This window comes from Arvicanthis niloticus, chromosome 16, assembly GCF_011762505.2.
Source record: "Arvicanthis niloticus isolate mArvNil1 chromosome 16, mArvNil1.pat.X, whole genome shotgun sequence".
In the NCBI taxonomy this organism is placed as follows: domain Eukaryota; kingdom Metazoa; phylum Chordata; class Mammalia; order Rodentia; family Muridae; genus Arvicanthis; species Arvicanthis niloticus.
Genome location: NC_047673.1, coordinates 60,259,382 through 60,279,715, shown reverse-complemented (window position 1 = coordinate 60,279,715; position 20,334 = coordinate 60,259,382). Strand labels below are relative to the sequence as shown.

At 54.8% G+C, this 20,334-nt stretch overlaps 2 protein-coding genes across 8 annotated transcripts; both read right to left on the bottom strand.

Moving 5' to 3' along the window:
• Window positions 1-707: 707 nt before the first annotated feature.
• Niban3 (niban apoptosis regulator 3) lies at window positions 708-11,587 on the bottom strand. Of its 6 annotated transcripts, XM_076914431.1 has the most exons (16): window positions 10,247-10,364; window positions 9,006-9,136; window positions 7,993-8,118; window positions 7,659-7,773; window positions 6,270-6,437; window positions 6,048-6,163; window positions 5,871-5,975; window positions 5,615-5,777; window positions 4,755-4,945; window positions 4,503-4,661; window positions 3,377-3,493; window positions 3,195-3,302; window positions 2,492-2,603; window positions 2,129-2,217; window positions 1,949-2,044; window positions 716-1,229 (listed from the first exon to the last, which is right to left on the bottom strand). In XM_076914431.1, exons 1-15 carry the CDS (start codon window positions 10,299-10,301, stop codon window positions 1,997-1,999), a joined length of 1,803 nt encoding a protein of 600 aa, XP_076770546.1. In that variant the 5' UTR covers window positions 10,302-10,364; the 3' UTR covers window positions 716-1,229; window positions 1,949-1,996. The 6 variants fall into 6 exon arrangements, 5 of the variants coding, with proteins under 5 accessions (XP_076770545.1, XP_034376529.1, XP_076770546.1 ...); XR_013104451.1 differs by having other exon boundaries at window positions 708-1,229; window positions 1,949-2,024; window positions 5,871-6,163; XM_076914430.1 differs by having other exon boundaries at window positions 712-1,229; window positions 5,871-6,163.
• Window positions 11,588-11,729: 142 nt separating this feature from the next.
• Pgls (6-phosphogluconolactonase) lies at window positions 11,730-16,032 on the bottom strand. Of its 2 annotated transcripts, none has more exons than XM_034520644.2 (5): window positions 15,574-16,032; window positions 14,022-14,129; window positions 13,465-13,566; window positions 12,976-13,116; window positions 11,730-11,949 (listed from the first exon to the last, which is right to left on the bottom strand). In XM_034520644.2, exons 1-5 carry the CDS (start codon window positions 15,859-15,861, stop codon window positions 11,815-11,817), a joined length of 774 nt encoding a protein of 257 aa, XP_034376535.1. In that variant the 5' UTR covers window positions 15,862-16,032; the 3' UTR covers window positions 11,730-11,814. The 2 variants fall into 2 exon arrangements, with proteins under 2 accessions (XP_034376535.1, XP_034376534.1); XM_034520643.1 differs by having other exon boundaries at window positions 12,976-13,110; window positions 15,574-15,942.
• Between the last annotated feature and the right edge of the window lie 4,302 nt (window positions 16,033-20,334).

Sequence of the window (20,334 nt, the reverse complement as noted above, 5' to 3'; positions counted from 1 at the left end):
CAAACTAACTTGGTCAATGCTGGGCGTATATATGGGTGTCAATTTGAGCACATGTTTGAAATTTTTCATTTAAAAAAAAAATCTAAAAAACCAAAGTCTACATCCTGTAGACTTCATGAAACCTCACACCACGGATGTAAACTAAAACGACAGCGGGGTGCTTCCTTGGCTCTGGCAGCCAACAGGTGCTCTCAAAGAAGGCAGCAGGGCACACTCCTGCATGCCCCATTCCAGAATTAGCTTCTGCATTGTAGCCTGGGTCACAGTGGACACTGGCTGCAGCCAGAGAGATGCAAGATGAGTAAGTTAAATTAAAATGTTCTAGTGCGGAGGCGGGGGTGGGGGAATAAGGGGTGAGGATGACACAGCTGTACTGCTTGGGTCTTTATCCCCCTCCCCCTCGCCCTTCCTGGTCCGCACACCCTCCCCGCTTCTTCTAGACCCTGCAGAAAGCATCAGGAAAAGCCCCTGGAACCGGAAGCAGCTGGGGAGCCGGCTGAGATGGGGGAGGGGGGCCCGGGGTGAAGGAGAGGTTGGCAGTGTTGGCCCTGAAGGCAGGACAACGGATCCCAGGGACTGTGTGCAGGGAGTTGCTGCAAGGCTCTAGTCAATCAAGGTCGCAGCCCTGGGCATTTTAAAGTTCAACTTAGTCATTCAAGCAGATTTGTAATCAAGCAATTGATAAATGTAAAAACAGTGAGATGGCTTAGCAGGTAAAGGTGCTTTGCCCCTAAGCTTCATAACCTGACTTTGGTCCTCAAGACCTACTAGATGGAAAGAGAAAACCCAACTCCTGTAAACTGTCCCCTGACCTCCACAGGCCCATGCCTGTGAGTGCACACACACATACAAAGTAAACAAATTTAAAAAGAAACTTTCATAAATGTACAGATTTTTAAGAAAAAAAATTAAATAAAGATAAAAATGAAATTAAAGGGATTACATGTATCATATTAACAGAGGTTTTGGATTTTTTTTTTTTTTAGAGACAGTGTCTTATTATGGCAGTCCAGGCTAGCTCAGAACTTGAGTGTACAAATTTTAGCAGGAATATACCATCTATGATGCTTTGGTGAATATATAACAGTTACAAAGCCAGAAGCATTCATACGCTTGGCCCAGGGAGGCCAAGGTCTTTATCCGTTGTCCTCCAGGATGTATGTGGATGGTTAAGACTCAGCTCTGGAATGTTCTTGGAAGCCATGTTGTATGGAGTGGCTGCATTCGGCCTGCAGAGTAAAGTCAGTCAGTCAGAGTCTGTCTCTCTCTCTCTCTCTCTCTCTCTCTCTCTCTCTCTCTCTGATCTGAGCCTTGGCTTCCTCCTCTGTGAAATGGCAACTGTCACCTGGATGTTCCCTACCTTACCAGGCACATGGATGTCACTTGTTATAAGCTGTGTGTGGGGCCTGAAGGATCCACACAGGTAACAAGGCAGAAGAAGCATGGACAGGGCTCACAAATCAAGAGAAACTGACTGTGCTATGTGAGGACAGTCTGGAGATCCCCGAAAAAAATGCTAGCCTCCCTCTTCACACCCTGAGATCCCATGGGGGTTCACTCATAGTGTTGAATGTGCCTAAAGGGATAAACTCAGGTCCCCTTGGTATATATGGCAGGTGGAAGGCACATAAAATTCTCCCATACCAAGGGTCTTTCGACTGTCGTCCCCCCCCCCCAGTATTGTTAACAAAAAGTAACTGCCAAGAAGATACCCATCCCAGTGTGTCTAGGCTGCAGGAACTCGGGCCCAAAACCTGTCACCATCTCCACCCATGTTTGTGTCAGAGCCTGTGGCTTCTCCACCTGTTCACGATGACGCTGGCCAGCCAGGCCATGTTAGGAGATGAAGTCTGTTCTTTTCCATCCACTCCACTCTTGACACACCCTTAAACAACCCGTGCAGCCACAGTCATTCCTTGTCACAGCCCAAAACCTGTGAGGTGCTCACCTGCTCCTTCCTGGTCCCACTGGGCTACTGGGCAGTCAGCTAGCTCTGTCACTGGCACCAAGAACCTTCTTCAACTCTAGAATAAAAGATAAACCCCTGGACCTAGCTGAGGATGCCCAGTTTTGGCTTTCAGAAACCTCTTTCAATGCTTCACCAAGGACAGACATTGCTAATAGATACCTGCACTCCACCTAGCCAGGAGAATGGCAGCCCTACCCAACATTGCTGCTCTATGCAGACATCACAAATCAATGGCAGCTGGAATTCCCCTAAGGATAAACACAAGCCTTAGGGTCAGAAATTCATCTAAGTTACCATTTCTGGACTTAGCTTGGAGCCATTTAAAACTTATACTCTCAAAGATGGCTCAGCGATTAAGTGCACTGACAACCTCATCCCAGTGCCTCCCCTTCATGCAGCTCCAACATGCAGACCCTCCAGGCCTGTGCCACCATCCACAGGAAAGCACCTCAGTGAGCACTGAACAAGGCTGTGTGCACAGACAGGGACAAGAGACTCCCTGAGCCACAGTGGGGAGCTCACCTTTGTCAATCCTCTGCAGCAAGAGGCCCTGAATGACATCCCTGTAGACACCCTCGGTGGTCAGAACCTGGCAGCCCATGGCCAGGATGTCCCCATCCACCTCCAGTGGTTCCTAGGACCACACAGATAGGAACATGGCTAGATACAGGGCCTGGACCTTCCAGCTCTGGCCTGATCTGTGGGTTCTCTGGCTTTTTCCCTCTCTGTAACATGGACTTGCTAGCCCACAATCCCACACACCATAGCATGTGTCACAGTATCAGAAATGGACTAAGGCCCACACATCCCTCCTACCTCCCAAATGCCACAGTTGTGGCCCTCGAGTGTCCTGTTAGCACCTGATACATACCTATACTTGGCCCTGACCTTAGGTAGCTGGAAGGCTGGACCTTCCCCACCCACACCCTTCCCAGTGTCCCTTCTCTCAATTCCAGCCTCAGCTGACTCTTCTCTGGCCTAGTTCTGGCCCACGACTTTTGCAGAGGTGTTCTTCCTGTAAACGTAGACCCATGGCTCAAGCTCGTGTGCTCAGCAAAGCTGGGCTAGAACTCTGGGAGGATGTGGCACAGGGGGTGGGGGTGGGGGGACTGTGGAACCAAGATTCCCAAGAAAGTAAAGAACATGGTGGAAGCCCAAGAGAGACCCCCACCCAACCTGAGGAGCACTCTATCCCACCAGACAGATGTCTCAGGTGTCCACTCACCAAGTTATGTCGCATCCCGAGCTGACTCCATACAAAGGGCCAGAAGATCCCCAGCAGCCAGTCCCGGGTGAACCTCCACAGAGTGGCCTCACTGTCTGAGGTGAACTTCTGCAGGGGTCACAGGCAGCCTGTGTAGTGGCCCTCAGAACTCTGGCCACTGGGGACCCTTCCACACACCTCACCTTCAGCACAAGGCCCCTGACTTTCTCCAGCTGCTCAGCTGCCTGTCTACAGTCCAGAGCTGACGTCAGACACTGGTCTGCCAGCTGCAGAAAGGTGGTAACTGCAGCCGCCATGAGCTGTGAAGAAAGTATCATTACCTCAGGATGTAATGATACCCTGCTCTGGCCGCAGGCTCCTAAGGCCTGACGCCTCTTCAGCAGCCAACCCTGGCCGGTCCCCTGGCTGTTCCTCCAGGTGCTAGTCTCAGGAAAGATCTCCTTCTGTCTGCAAGATGGCACCAGCCAGAGATCAGCCTCCTGAGGGAGCACTGCTGTGCAGTGTACAAACTGTGCCAGGCTCGGTGGATCACCTTGGTCTGCTTCTCCGTCATGCACCATGTTCATGGCAGGCCCTAACCTCTCAGCCTTCAAAACATGCCTTTCTTCTTGGAGACAGGACCTCACATAATATACACTGTCCTCAGTCACTATGAAGCTGAGAACAACCCTGACATCCTGATCCTCCTGCCTCTACCTCTGAAGTGCTAGGACAAGCCTGTTCAACCACACCACATCAGGATCAGTGTTGGGAGCCAACTTTTAGCAGAAAGCAGCTAGAAAGCAGCTATCATCCTTGCAGCCATCCCGAACCATATACCCTGATAGAGACTTGTTTTTCAACAGCCTACAACAGCTGAAGTACACTCTGATAAATATATTGTTTATCCCACATAGCTTGTTTTGCTGTTTAGTGACCTCAGCTGTATGGTGCACATGGTAAAATGTCTTCACCTGTGTTCGCCTGCTTGTGCTTATAAATACCCAGGATTTCCTTAGCCCCTCTGGCTTGTCTCTATTCTCCCTCTCTCCCTCAACCCTGACCTGAGGACCAGAGCAGCAGAGCAGTCCGGGACATTTTGGCTCCCAACGTGGGGCAGAGTGGTCCTCAACAGATCAGGGCTTGTCCCAGCCTCCTCCATCCCTGTCCTTTATAGATGAGCTCCCGACAGCACACCTGCCTCCAGCCATGCCCCTGTCCTTGCTCGCTCTTCATAGGCTCTGCACTTTCTAGCAGGGCCACTCCTCTTCCATAAATGTACATCTCTCTACCAGGGATGTGCCCAAGCACCCTTCGCATTCACTTCACCTGTTGTGCAAGGTCTTGGGCCCCAAACACCAGGCTCCGCATCCCCAGGAAGCCAAAGGGTTTTGCCAGCTCGGCTAGATGGTTGTGGTTCCTCTCCGCCTCCCGGTAGCAAGCCTGCATCAGCTCTGGGTCCCATGGTATCTCCCCAAATTCATAAACCTATGTGTGCATACCAGTCGGATGAGAAATTATCCTTGGCTTCTGACACAGACTGACCAACGTGGACAAGCCGCTACTGGCCCACGGGCTAACCTCCCTGCGCAGCCGAGTGCCAGAAGGGTTCTTATGAAGATAGTGACACAGCCGGTCCATCCCTCGGATGAGAAGGGTCCGAACAGCTTGGAGCGTGGATTCCGCGGGGCTCAGCAGCGCAAGGGTAAGCTGAGGCAGTTGCGGGTCCACCTTCCCGCACAGACATACCTCTACTGAGTCCTGGATCTCGGCTGAGGGGAAATGTGGGCCTGGTGATTTCCCACTTCAGCTGGGCCAGCTGGATACTCACTTTACAGCTGGGGAAACTGAGGCTATGAGCAGTGAGACCTGGCCCAAAGGCGTAGGCAGAAGTGGAAGGAGATTCAAACCCAGGTCTTAATAATTGGGCAGCAGAGCAGATCCTGCAAGGCCACAGCTACCTCCTGCCTCCCTACCTGGCCCACAATTTAACAGGCCGGGTCCCTCCAGGCTCTAGGCCACGCCCTGTCGCGGGGCCCTTCTCTGGGCTTCTTTCCAATAAGATCCAGTGGGTGACTCTAAGCCCCATCTGCTACTTCACCAAGTTTAGATCCCAGCACCCGCCCCACTACGCCCCGCCTTCCACCATCACAGACCCTGCCTCATCAGGCAAGTGCCTTCCTCCCTGTAAGCTCCGCCCTCATCCTGCCGCCGAAATTCCAGGCCCTCTCTGGTCAGGCCCCTCCTCTAATATCCATGACCAAGAGGCCCCTCGGCCTCTTGCGCCAACACCCCCCCAAGCCACGCCCCTCGTTCCGTGACCCCACCCTGCTCACCAGGCAGCCTCCCCCCCTCCCCCGACTCTTGGGGACTCCTAGCTCCACCTCTCACCTGTGGTCCGCCCCTTATCCCAGCCCCCACTCCCGCCCCGCCCCTCTCACCTTCTATTCTCCGTGCCCCGAGTGCGCGCTGCTGCAGGATGTGCTCGAGATCTGTGCGCACCATCCTCTCCAGTGCCGCCAGTAGTGCATCCTTTTCTGGCTGGAAGGCACGCAGCCCCGAGGATACCCAGGCCAGGACAGCCGCGTGCACGGCGTCGAGGAACTGTAGAATTCGAAGGCAGCTTGGGTGAGGGCGTGGGTCCTAGGGCGGTCCCCTCTCTCGCTCCCCCTCCACTTGCCACTCCACGCTCCGCACCTCCGCGCAGGCCCGGGCTCGGGCGCGTCCGGCACCGCGCAGGCCTCGGAGCGTCTGTGCTCGCAGCGCGGGCAACAGCTCCCGCATCAGCTCGGCGCTCAGCACCTGAAGGGGAGGCGTGGGGCTGTTGGGCGGCAGACGGCGGAACACGCTCGGGGTCTGCGGGACACCGCTCACCTCTGCGTCGGAGCCCAGGGTCGCGTCGTCTCCACCAGCATAGCCCCGGCGTCGTCGATAGAGCCGCACGGCGTCCAGGAAGGCGCAAGCTGCAGGCGCCCGGCTGCGCTGCAGAACTGAAGGCGCAATCAAGCGCGCGCTGCGCTCGGGGAGCTCCGCACCTCCGCCGCCCGTCTAACTCCCGCCCCTTCCCACCTGCACCCCACTGCTCCCGCGACGCACCGGTGGCTCTCAGACGAATGGCACCTTGCAGGCTGAGCCTCCAGGCGCGCTGCGCTTCCCGAGAGCAAGCGCAGAAGCAGAGGTGAGCCCGGAAGGGGTGCACGAGGAAGAGCACAAAGCTCACGGGCTCCTCCAGCACCCGCAGCGGCTCCTCCTGGGCAAGGTCTCCTGAAAGCAAGAGAAGTCGCCCTTCAGGCCTCTGTTCATTCCCTTAGGACAGCAGCCTGAAAGAGCCCGGTGTAGGGTGTCCTGTCATCGGATTCTGATTTACAGGCCGGTCTGAAAGTCTTGAAAACCTTGTCTCAAAAACTACACACAGCAGAAGCCCTAATACGAGTGGACCCTGCGAGATCGACTGTTCTCTACATCTTGTTGGAGCAGGTTAACAGGGACAGGAACCGGAAGCCCAGGACCCCAGGTGGGCTTGTATGCTGGCCCAAACCTGCCCACTGCTTCCCACAGTGTTTGTCTTCTTGCAGGATTACTGACACTGCATATTATGTGTTTTTATTATTTTTAATTACCTGTATGCGCGCACGTGTGTGTGTGTGTGTGTGTGCGCGCGCGCGCGCGCAGAGATATCTGAGGTCAGAGGCATCAGATCCCCTGGAGCTGAAGTTCCAGGCAGTTGTGAGCAGCCTGATACCAGGATCAAACTCAAATCCACCGAATCATCTTTCCGTCCCCACCGCTTTTCGTTTAATTTTGTTTTTGTTGGCTTGGTTTTTGAGACAGAGTTTCTCTGTGTAGCTGCCCTGGCACTCACTCTGTAAACCAGCCTTCGTTGAACTCAGAGATTCACCTGCCTCTGCTGGGATTAAAGGCGTGCTCCACCACACCTGATTTTTATTTTAAGATTTTTTTTTTTACTTTATTTCATGTGTAGGAATGTTTTCCCAGTATGTATGTATGTACATACAACAAGGACATGCCTGGTAGCTGCAGAGGTCAGAAGAGATCCCTTGGAACTGGAGTTACAGCTGGCTATGAACCACCATGTAGGTGATCAGGGTCTCACTATGTAGCCTTGGCAGCCTGAAGCTCGCTGTGCAGACTCTGCCTCCCCGTGTGCCACCATGCCACCAGCAGTACTTTTGCTTTGTTCCTTAGACAGTCTGCTATTTGGGTTTTGCTGCACTGACTGACCTCTTCCCACGAACAGGGGGTGCTTCTTCTTCCCAAATCAAGAGTGTTCACTCAAGGACCAATGCCACCCACCAAGGGATGGGCGGCAACATCTGCAGACATGTTGAGAGTCACACACACTGTGGTTAGGAAATTGCTACTGGTGGAGGAGCCCCAGGGCAGCTTCACGAAGTGCACAGGGATGGTGGAATGCCAGAGGACTGGGAGGAAGGAAAATGATGAAGGGGACACAGAGGTCCTTACCAGAGGAGCTGGGGCAGAGGTCATCCAAAAGGCAGAGGTATTCACGCTGGGATGTGAGCAATGTGTAGCCGGTCAGAGCTGCAGAGCCCAACGGACGGGCCCCAGACTCATATTCCTGTGACCAAAGACACAGAGACCAAACTGGTTACCACTCTCCAGTACAAGAGGCAAGTCAGCAAGAACACACAGGGCTCACAACACACTCCACTAACCCTCTATACGCCATCTGTGCCACTAAGGACCTTGCCTGTTATTGCCCAGGGCCCCGCCCCTGAGCCATGCCCCCAGTCCCTCACTGGGTAACTAAGAGCAGGGACTCTAGTTGTCCACTGACCTCCTTGTGACTGAACCATTCCAGACGTCCATCCCCACGCAGAACACAGAAAGTGGGCTGCCACTGTGGCTGGCGGCCCTGAAGCAGGGTCAAGGGTCCTTGGTGCTCCCTGACTCGAGGCAGCTTCTGCAAAGGAATGCCATGGCTGGAGAAGGTTTTGGGGCTGCCTGAACTCTTCAGTTTGGTCACACACCAGCAAAAGCTCAAAGGCAGCAGCTGCTATCCAGACCCTGTTAGTTCAGCACTGGGAAGGCTGAGGCAGGAGTGGCAGGAATTCAAGGTCAGCCTCAGCTACACACCAAATTCAAGACTAGCCCAGCTACATGACGCTCCATCTCAAAAAAAAAAAAAAAAACCAAAATTGTAGCAGGTATGGGTGATGCCCTTTATGGGACAGAGAGAGTCTCCAGAGGCAGGGAGGGAAAGGAGCCAGTGGGAAATCCCAGGTTCCAATTGCACCTGTGCTGTGTGGCCTTTAGGTACTCACTCTACCTCTCTGGTCCTGAATTTCCTCATCGGTCAAAGACTCCCAAGATAGGGGACAGATGGCAGCCCCAGAACCCTATTAGTAGCTCTAGCTCTAGGCTGTTAGATCTCAGTAACAACCTCTGAGCTGCAAAGAGCAGGGAGCCTACAGGCACACGGTCAGAGGGACAAGGGGACAAAAAACATGGGATCTTATTGAAGAGTTTCCCTGGCATGGTGGTTGCAAAGATGGAGCAGGCACATACAGCTGGGGGCCCCCACTCACATCTAGCCTGTCTGCCAACCTCAGGACTTTTGCACATGCTATGCCCCTGCAGGGAATTCACTTCCCCAAGCCCCCTCGGCCTGCCTCTACCTCCAGAGCTTCCTGGTCCACCTGTGCAAAAGCCCTCCTGTTGGCCCTCCCCAGTTCCACACCCACAGTCTCGTGTCAGCACCACTGAGAACACAAGAGAGACAACTACAGCTGGGTCCCCGGGTGCCCTGCGGGGTGCCTGGCAGGTAGCCGCATCCCTGGTGGTACGTACTTTGGTGTGGGACAGCTGGCATCCGGCTGGCTCCTGGGGTCCCAGCTCCTGGGAGATGTGCCTGAGCACAGCTGCAGCCAGCTGCCTGCGGTAACAGGGCAGGAAGGTCCTCAGCATGCCATCCACCTGACCTGTAGCGAGAAGGGACCAGCAATGTGACCAGGGCACCTGCCTGTCATCCAGGGCCAGCTGGTTCACTGGAGCAGCCAGAACCAGTGAGTGCAGCGTAGACCGTGCCTCGGTGAATAAAGTGGAAGGCCGTCTCAGAGGATGGCTGAAACTAACCGCTGGCAAGCACATGTGCACACACAAAGGCCCTTCATCCAAATACACTGTTGTGTCTCCGGAGAATGAGGCCCAGAGAGGGCAATTTATTCACCCAGTGGCACACAGCAAATGTAGGTAGTGGTCAATCCTGGGACTTGGAGAGATGATCAGTAGGCAGCACATGCAGGACTTTGCATGGGCTGTCCCCTTCCCAAATGCTGTTTCAACCCTCACTAGTAACCACACACCCTCCTCCAGCCTAGCCTCCTCCCTTGGGAACACCCACCAAGTCCTGCTGGTCTGGACACTCTCCCAGGCCCAGGTGTAGGACAGGACAGGGGCTGAGCTCAGCCTGGCCTTGGCCTTTCTCGCACTGAGAGCTAAGCCTTAGTCCAGTCCCAGTGTCTATCAGACAGATTTCCCAGCCTCAGACCACCTGGGGTCAGGTGGGACCCCTTGCAACTGCCTGTGCCATCACCCCACCCTCAGTGGACCTAGATTCCACTAACAAATCAAAAACTTCACATTTCATTTTGTTTTGTCTTGAGACAGGGTTGCATATAGCCCAGGCTGTTTTGGAATTCACTCTGTAGACCAGGCTGGCCTTGAACTCACAGAGATCTGCCTGCCTCTGCCTCCCGACTACTAGGATGGCAAGTGTGCACTGTATTCAGCTACTTGATTTCATTTAAATCTGGAATCCTCGAGGGCCAGGCACAATGGCATGTGCCTTTGATCTCTCTTGACTTTGAGGCCAGCCTGGTCTACAGAGTGAGCTCCAGGACAGCCATGGCTACACAGAGAGACTCCGTCTTGAAAAAACGAACAGAAAGATCTGAAATCTTCCAACACAAGCCCACCCCTGGCAAGACCAGAGACAGTTAAAATAATGAACCCCATATTGGCACCAGGAGCACATGCCAGTGTGGCCTCCCACACAGTGGCAGCATGACCCGACCCTGACCCCTGCTCACCCCGAAGCTGCTGTTGCTGCCGTCTGCCCAGGGGGCAGGAAGGCTGTGCCCCCATCCTGCCACCATACAGAGCCGTCCTGGGTCCCTGTGCTCAGGATGCTGGATGCCTGCTGAGTGGCCCAAGTGCCAAGAGGGTGCGTATGGCCATCTGCTCCCACCCCACCCCTCCTGTACTGCACCTGCCTCCTCCTGGCCTCTGGGGACAGGCTAGACCAAGACTGGTGGTTTCTGTTGGGGGTAGTGGGGACAGCCCCAGGGGAGACCAAAGGAGTGTGGGAAAAAACAACACACTAGCACAGATGGGGGGGCACATCTCTGCCATCCCAGCACTCAAAGCAGAGGCATGGGGGGCGGGGGGGGGGGAGGGGGTTGGGAGTTTAGGCCATGGAGGCCAGCCTGGGCTACATAAAGTCCTGTCTCTGAAAGCCAAAGGAATGGATTGCTGACTGACAAATGAATGAGCAGGGGTTAGGTTATCATTTGGAGGGAACCCTCCACACACACCCATCCTAATGCAGCTCCCTTAGGCAACTTCCTTCCCTTTCCAAGGCTGGAAATGTGGAATGTGATGGTTGGAATGTAAGCAGCCACCTTGAAGCATGAGGCAGGTCCTATGTATCAACCGGACACAGGGACACAGGAGGTGATAGATGTCCCACACAGTGCTCACGTGGGGTCCTCACGCCTACATCACTTTCTCCTTTCTCAAGATGTCTCACCCTCTGCTTGGCTGTTGGGTGGGTGGCACCTATTCTTGTAGAAGTCCCCAGGAGGATTTTCCACTGGCTTCTGCCACGGCCCATCCTACTTCCTCTTTGTCACAGCTGAGGAGCCCTCAGGGACCAGACATCTAAAGTTCACATTTGTAGTTCTGGCCCCGCCCTTATGGCCTACCTGCCAAGTTGGCTCAGGCAGGTTTCAATTCCCATCTCATGCCTGGTTTGTATTACCTTCGTGAGGGGATGCTCCCCCAGCCTCCCCAACTAGGTCCCTGGAAACTGGTAGGGTAATAGGTAAGCCAATGATGGACCACTCTACCTCATGCTCCAAGGCTTATCCTCCAGCTATCACATCCAGCCTCTGGACCCACATCTCAGTCTTTGCAAGAGAGAAAACTGTCTAAGGGAATATCCCAAGAGTCACCCCAGACACTTCTCCCATTGGTATGAGGCCCTGTGACACCACCAGAACTTTAAGGTAGCTCACCCTGCTCAAGCAGGCTTGAAGGAGACAGTGTATCCTCAAGGGGCCATGAAGGTGCTGGCTGAGGGCCCAGGTGTCCACTTCCCTTCGCCACGCCTGGAACACAAGCAGCCACTTCAGGCCGCGAGTGCCCCGGGACCCGTGAGTTGGTTCTGACCCTTGGAGCAGAGAATATGGCCTGACTTGAAGCAGTGCATACACTTCTCTGGTCAGTGTGCACTCTGCTCCATCAGCCCTGGCCAGCCCCGCCCTCCGCCACCAAAAACCACAGGGACCAGAGTTACAGCAAAGCTGTTTAATCCGCAGCTAGTCCGCTCCCACAGCTCCCGCGACCTGAAGTGCCCACGGGGTGTGTGGCGCGGCCCCTACAACGTGGAATGCTTCTCGAAGGGCACGGACAGCAGCCGTGCAGCTGCCTCGTCCAGGAACCAGCAGAGGGCGCCCGTGCGTGGCTGCACCATGGCGGCGGGCAGCGCGCCCTCCTTGTCCTCCAGGATGCGCTGTGTGTGGAAACCAGGACCCGCCTCAGATGCGTCGCAGAGCCAGTCGGGGATCGCACTGGGCATCTGTTCCGTCTGGGGAGGGGGTACCCACGGGATCTTGCTCTGCACTCTGCCTCACACACTGTGGGCTCCAAAGCTTCGCGGTGTGGAATAGGATTTGTTTCTTGCTTTTTTTGTTGTTGTTTTGTTTTTCAAGACAGGGTTTCTCTGTGTAGCCCTGGCTGTCCTGGAGCTCACTCTGTAGACCAGGCTGGCCTCGAACTCAGAAATCCGCCTGCCTCTGCCTCCCAAGTGCTGGGATTAAAGGCGTGCGCCACCACCGCCCGGCTTTGTTTCTTGCTTTTATTACGAGGCAGGGCCTTATCTAGCACGGGCTGCCCTTGAACATGCGAAGTAGCCAAGGACTCCTCCTTTCTGCCTCCCCAGTATGGAGACAACAGGAGGTACTAGGAACTGGACTCGGGCTGTCAGGCTTGGGAGCAAGCACCTTTGTCCACTAAGCCATCTTGCCCCATCCCTGCCCTCCTCTTTTTGCAAATTCTTTTTATTTACTTATTTCTATTTAATTATTACTTATTCTATTTAATGTGTATAGATAGGCGTTATTCCTCCATGTATTTCTGCGCACCACGAGCATGCCTGGCACCCACCGAGGCCAGAGGAGGGCACTGGATCCCCTGGGACTAGAGCTACAGCTGGTTGAGAATGGAGCCCAGGTCCTCTGGAAGGGCAGCAGGTACTCACCGGTTGGTAGCGATCCCTCTGACCCTGGCCTTTTTTCCTTCTTCTTTCTCTTTAAATGTGTGTGTCTAGTGTGCTGCTCTCTCACTGCCTACCTATTCCCTTCATACAGAGTCCCTCACTGGAGAGAGACCATAGCCCCAGCATCCTGTTTGTGAAGGAGTTGGGGGGAGGGGGTGCAGGGACTCTACCCCAGGGCGCTGTGGCCCTCTCACATAGTAGAGGCATGTCTGCCCTGGGTTCCAGGAAGGCCCGGGCTGGCCTCCACCGTCCCTTCCCTACCTTCAGCACAGCTGCCTTGCCTTCCCCTGTGGCCACGAATATGACACTTTGGGCTGCGTTCAGCACAGGGAGCGTCAGGGTCACCCTCTGCGGCGGTGGCTTTGGGGAGTCGCTGATGGGGGCCACAATCTTCTCCTGCTCCTGGGGAAGGCAGCCAGGTGAGGACAGGCCTTCCTACCCTTCTGCGGTGTTTGTGGCACTGGGAAGGAGCCGCCCCGCCAGGCCCCAGGTTCACAATGCCAACAGGTTTTCCTGTTGGTCTTTTGGGTTTCTGAGACAGGGCCTTACTCAGTGTCCAGGTGGCCCACAACCTCATAGCAAGTGCTGGGATACTAGGCATGCACCACCATGACCACGGGAGGTTATGCTCTGCATATGCAGGGTGGGACTGAGGGGCATGGATGCTCAGATACCCAGAAGACTGACACAGGCCCCAGTGGATCAGTGTCAGGAGGGCCCCCACTTGTAGGAGGGGATCCCCAAGCTCACCTGTAGGAGGGGATGGCCAGGGAAGAGCGAACAGGTGTGGCCGTCAGGGCCCACTCCCAGTATCAGCAGGTCAAACACAGGGACAGCGTCTCCTTGGAAGGCCTGACAGGAGGATGGCAGGTCAAGTGTGTGTGAGCTCAGAGGTAACACACAAAACTGAAAGCAGGTTTCTAGCTCAGCTTTGACCGCCTTCCATTGACGGTGTCACTGGGTAAGGGCCTGCACAGAGCAGCTTTAACATGAGGTCTGTAGGGTTTTCTGAGGGTAAGCATCACCCTCCAGCCCAAGCTGGCCTCAACTCTCAACAAGCCTCCTGCCTTAGTCTCCCAAGTGCTGGGGTCACAGATGTGCTACCACACCAGACTGATCCAGCCTGGAGGCTTGTATTCCATCTTAGTGAACATGAACATCAGGTCTGCAGACGAGTGTCCCTGAGATGTGAGGCCCCAGCCCAAGTCTTCCCGCCATGGCTGACCCCTCAGAGCGAAAGTCTGTGTCCCCAACCAGTCACTGCTGCCGCAGTCTTCTACAGCTTTCCCACCTGTCCTGGGACCCACCTGCCTCAGTTTCCTGGCATAATCCTCTGCAGCATCCTCCACAGGTAGGGCAGGGTCGATGGTGAGGACCTGGCTGTCTGGGATGGGCAGCTTTGAGAGCAGGTGTGTCTGTGGAAGGGGAAGGGACAGTAACATGACTAGGTATTAGATGCCTGGCTGCATGCAGCACACAGCTGGCACCTGACTATACAGAGGTGGGCCTCAGGAAGAGGACGGTGATCTACTGAGACGCCTGCCTGTGCCTCCATGCCTGGCTCTTTGGGTAAGTTCAGCTCAGTGGAGCAATGCCAGGGAGAGGCTAGGGGCGAATGTCAGAGTGCCAGGGTGCTCTGCCCTACAGCTGGGGGTGCTGTGGACTCTGTAACCACCATTGATCAGGGGGCTGAGGACCCTGGAGAACAGAGGAGCAACAGAACTCCAGACTGAGGGCCATAGGAAGGTCCGTGAGCCAGGAAGGCAAAGGTGAACTGGCTAAATCCACTCTACACGGCTCCTGCTCAGCGCATTGGGCAGCCTAGGTGCAGTGTATGGACGGACTCCTAACATCAACGTGTCAACAGACTCCACCTGGTGGTGAAATCCTGCTTCTCTCAAAGACCAGGCTTTTAACCATGTCCCCTCAGAGGGGCCTACTTAGGGATCTTAGCTTTATTTTTCTTGGGTGGGCAGCATCAAAATGGTCTCATGTAGCACAGGCTGGCCTCCATCTGGGTAGCTGGGGATGACCTTGAACTCCTGATCCTCCAGCCTCTACTTCCTCATTGCTGGGATGATAGGTGTGCACCACCATTCCTGGTTTATATGATGCTGGGAATGAAGCCTGGACCTTATGCCTGCGAGGCCAACACAATACCGACTGCGCCTTGTGCTAGTACCCACAGCCCACCGTTCAGTGAAGTTCTTGGGCAGGCACTGTGTTCAAAGTGGTGCAGTTTCAGATCCCTAGATGTGAGGCCAAGGAGACATGAATCCTCCGTTTCCCCACCATGAAGTGTAATGGCCCCACCCCTGCTTCAGAGCTCATGACACTGGGCCAGCTTCCCCTAGGAGGTGGTGGCAGTGACCCAAGTGTGCTGAGAGCTCAATCCTCCATGCCTCAGTGTCCCTGTGTGTGAAGCAGGGACCTCTGTGCCCTATAGGTCGTCTGGTGGCCATGATATCCTAGGCTGCTGGGAGGCGATGGCCAACAGCTCCTGTTTAAAAAAAAGGAAACTGAGGCCCAACACACCCTGAACACTAGAGGCAGGCTGAGCGCACAGCCATGACCCACGAGGCCCCACAGCCAAAAGCTGGACTTGGATGGACATCACTGCGCATCCAGCAAGACCCCATGGAGCCCGGAGCCGGCGGGTGGGCGTTGAAGCAGCTCCTGGAGTTTTCTCGGCAGGCTGAGCCAGCTCGGCGTGGCCCGCGTTTCCTCGGCGTACTGAGCCGACTCCGCATGGCCCATGGCGGCCCCCGTAGCCTGCGTTTCCACGGCAGGCTGAGCCGATTTGGCGTGGCCCAAGGCGGCCCCCGTAGCACGGGCGGTGCGCGCCCCCGCAGCGCTCACCCGGTAGAGGCCGTACGTGCTCTCGGCGTGTTCGAAGGGCACGAGGCGCTCGTCGCAGAAGCCGAGCGTCCAGCGCGCGAAGCTGGCGGGCCCGGCGGGAGTGGCGGCGGCGGGCAGGTCTCGGGCCAGCATGGAGACCAGGCTGCCGCCTGACAGGCCAAGCGCGAAGCGGCCACGGTTCCCTTCCAGGCAGCTCGCGGCCCGCTGCGCCACCAGCTGCGCCAGCGACGCGCCCAGCTCTTGCGGGGTGGAGAAGACCGAGATGAGACCGGGCACGGGTGCGGACATGGCGGCGGGGAGGCGGCGGCGCTCCGGGCAGAGGCTAGTACGCCAGTGCGCCTGCGCGACGGCCGAGCTGCCATGGGTCCGAGCGCTTTGAGCCAAGGCCGTAGGCGCATGTGCAGTTGCGCAGATGAAGCGTCGCCGGGGCCGGGCTAGCGGGTTGTTCCCGAAACCACAGTGCTCCCCAAGGGTTTGAGGTGGGGAGGCGGGTGGGCAATCCACGGTGCTTCCGTTAGCGGGGCACGCCTTGCTGGCCCGATTTCTCGCATTTTATTTAGTTTTTAAGCTGGAGTTATGTAGCTCCGGCTGGTCTCACGCTCCTGATCGTCCTTCCTCGATTAGGTGACCGGAGTGCAGCTGCACTCTTGAGTGGGTGTTCCGGGTGCGGTCGGATGCACAGAGTGCCCTAGCTGCAGCGTGATGAGGTCAGTAAGCCAGGCGTGCTGGCTTACACTCATGCCAGCCTTCAAGTGGCAAGGGCAGGAGGCTAGCCGGGAGTTAGAGGACAGGTTGGGCTAAGCAGTGGGACCCTGTCTCTCTCACACACACTCACACACACACACACTCACTCACTCACTCGTGACGTCCCCGTGCCTGCATGTCTCTCCCCACATTCGCCTATCCTGGCCGGTCGCCCCTCTTCTGTGTTACTCAAGCGGATGGAGCAGTTTGTAAGGCCTTCCGTTCACTGCTGTCCGCGGCAGAAAGAGGACTCCCCAGGACAACCGCCACACGACAGTTGAACATCTGCATTTCGTTGTGAAACTGCCCCCATTCATGTGCTTGAACAGGTGGTTCCCAGTTGCCCGTGCTATTTTAGAAAAATACAGAACCTTTAGGACTGTTGGTTTTTTGTTTTGTTTTGTTTTTGTTTTTTGTTTGTTTGTTTGTTTGTTTTTTGGTTTTGGTTTTTCCAAACAGGGTTTCTCTGAGTAGCCCTGGCTGTCCTGGAACTCACTCTGTAGACCAGGCTGGCCTCAAAGTCAGAAATCCGCCTGCCTCTGCCTCCCAAGTGCTGGGATTAAAGGCCACCACCCCCCGGCCCTTTAGGGCTGTTAAGAGCCTTGACCCAAGTACATCATTCAGAAGGTGACAGCTGCTCCCACCACGAAGACCCAAATAACCCCCCTCTGGTTCCTCTCAGTTTTCTCCCATATGTGTATTTTGTACCAAGTGCGTGCAGAAGCCAGGAGAGGGCGTGGGATACCCTGGGACTAAGATGGTTGTGATCCTCAGTGCGGAAGGAAGATAGGAAGCCCCACTGGTGCTCTTAACCACTGAGCCATTACACCCAAAAGACTGACCCTCCTGAACTCGGGAGAGCACCAAAATCCAGCCAATCACTGTGCTGGGACTGAACCCAGGGCCTTCTGAATGCTAAGCCCGGGTTGGACCATTGGCTGGACCCCAATCCTAAACCTGCAACCTTCTGAGTGCCCATGTGAGGCTGCAAGTGGCAAGTTATACACTGAAATACTGCAAGAACTTTGTAGTTGTTATTCAAGACTTTGTTGTTGCTGCTGCTACTGCCCTGGCTGTCCTGGAATTCACTCTGTGAACCACGCTGGCCTCCACCTCACAGAGACCCACCTGCCTCTGCTTCCTAAGTGCTGGGATTAAAGGCGTGTGCCTTCATTCCAGCCTTTGGGTACATTTAAAAAGCCTTTTCTTGTTTCTTCACGAACTTCACAGAATGCACCCTAATCTCTTTCAGCTCCCCTTCTGCTCATAACTTCCTACCACCCTTGCAACCCCAATAGAGAAAAGTCTCGTAGAAGCTGAAGTGTGTCACAGAGTGCCCTACAGTCTAACCTGTTGTCCACACTTCTTTGGTTGCAAATGTTCATTGCAAAGACTCGGTCTGCTACAAGACCTCTGGCCTCTGCTACACTATCAATGCTGAAACTTCAGTGAGACTCCTCTCGGATCTCCTGTGGTTGCCCTGTGTCATGGAGATCCTGTAGTCGTGGATTTACAGGACCGGCCCCTTCATGCACTCCAGCTTCATCGATGGGGTAGACATTGGGGTGGACCCATTCAAAGCCCTGGATCTGGGCCTGAGAGGCATCTGAGCTGCTCAGCCCACTGGCTCTCCTGCTTTTGTGCCTTTGGGGATGGCTCACCAGCAACCCCTGCAATCAGGGGTTGTGCTGCCCAAGCAAGGTATCGGTGTAGGGCCCTATCCTGAATGCTGCAGCTGGTCATGGCCAGCTCTCCCTCTCTCATGACCGCAGGGCCAGCTCTCTGACCTGCCATAGGTGGTGAGGGACAAGAGGGTGTGCCGCGCTATCCCAGACCAGCTGGAAATAAGACACGGACAACTGAGTCCTTCTCAAGGTGGTTTAATCAGGATGCTAGTACAGCTTCTTCCAAGTGGCCCCGAGCCCTTCCTGTGCTTAGCTAAAATACTTTCAAGTGGACCAATGCAATCTGGCTACGTGGCATTTCTCCATATGTCCATGTAAACTGGGGCCATTCTGCGCATTATCCTCATAGCCAAATAAGGACTTGTTTGTCCTCAGCAAGCAAGCTACCAGCGCCATCTTAGGGTGAGGTCCAAAGCGACTTACAAGAGAAGAGGGCATCTCTCTGGCTATGGGAGGGGCACCTCTCCCATGATGCCCAGGTGAGGAGTGGGGCCAGTTCTGCATAGCCCTCAGACATCAACATGACTCCAGCAGCAGACCAGACCAGGGATGCTCACCTAGCCTTTGATGGTAGGCTGCTCCTGGCTTGTAGACCCAGACATAGCCCCCAGTGGCAGCACAGGCCAGGACCCTGTTATGGTCCTAGGCATCACTGGCTACTCACATCAGGCTGGTCCTCACTACCCTCAGATGTCCAGTTCTGCCTCTCTTCATTGTATCCACATCTTTCTGTTTCTCTTTTTCTTCTATTTCTCCACCACTTACTTGCTTCTCTTAGTGGTGCTCGGAGTGTCTGGGGTCATCTCAGAAGTGCTATGTCTTCTTGTGCGTTATGGCCCTGGGCAGTTGCCTCAGGCATGGGTTGCAATCCCCAAGCACGTGTAGTACCAGACTAGTCATCTCAGGCTAGCTCCATCTGGGTACCATGGTTCCTGTCTGACTCTTGCCTCTGGCTAGCTCCTTGCCCTGCTCAGGGGTGGATACCTTTCGTAGAATCCCCCTTTAAGGAGTTGTGGGTGTGACTTAGCCATTGAGCACCACCTGTGTACATGAGTCCCAAGGCTTCATCTTGAAAGATGCAAAAGGAAAGAGGAGAGAAGAAAGGGGACAGTGAATCCCAGAACCTCTCAGTGTGAATAACACATGGGTTGGCTCACGGTGCTGTCCCCTTCATGAGAGTTAAGGATGGATAGAACTCTGGGGTGGGAAGGGCAATAGGCTCATTGTTTTTCAATTTTAAAACTGAGGCTTTCAAAAATTGCTGGCAGTTTCCAGGCAATGGTGCACACCTTTAATCTCCAGCACTCAGGAGGCAGAAGCAGGGAGATTTCTGAGCTCAAGGCCCTCAGAGTGAGTTCAGGACAGCTGAAGCTACACAGAGAAACCCTGTCTGAAATATATTTTTAAAAAAAATTTTTTTTTGCATTGTTCTCTTCTGGCAGTTTGATGTGGGATATTCCTGTGGGGCCTGGGTTGACCTAGGACTATTTCTCAGTTTCCCAAGGGCTTTGATGACAGGTGTCTGTGCCCAACTGGCTATCCCTTCTTTTTCATTTTGCTTGTTTTATTCTGATAAAGCATCTCAGCTGGGTGGTGGTGGCGCACGCCTTTAATCCTAGCACTTGGGAGTCAGAGGCAGGCGGATTTCTGAGTTCGAGGACAGCCTGGTCTACCGAGTGAGTTCCAGGACAGCCAGGACTACACAGAGAAACCCTGTCTCAAACCCCCCCCCCCAAAAAAAAAAAGAAAAAAAAGAAAAGAAAAAGGAAGAAAAAAGAAAAAAAAAGCATCTCACTGTGCAGCCTGGGTGGAAGTGGCTGTTCCTTCTAGAACACATGGTCAAACAATGCCCTGCGTTGTGACAACAGACTGCCCTTGGGCCTGTTTATCTCTAGCCATGCCTGATCTACCCCACTGTCATCCCGACAAGTGTACGGTGGGTACTGTGCAGATCCCAGGAGCGGGCTGTCAGCTGAGTCACATTGCCTGCATGCAGGCCCTCCGTTAGCACTTGCTGGTCCCCACAGGGAGATGCATCACCCTACCCTGAGGCACCAAGGCCCAACTCAGGAATCGGAGGATCTGCAGAAGCTGGAGGGAAGCAAGCTGAATCCCCTAGTCTGTACAGGCCAGCATGGAGGCCAGAGTCCTGTTGCTGTCAGAATGGCTTTCCCCAAATTCATGTAGTTTTAACACACATAGCCATGATAATGGCATTGAGAAGATAGAAATTCCTTTGAGAAACCTCAATCAGTAAAGGTGCTTGCCACCAAGTCTGGCTGCCCGAGCTCCATCCCAGGACCACACTGTGGAAGGAGAGCGTTGACACTGT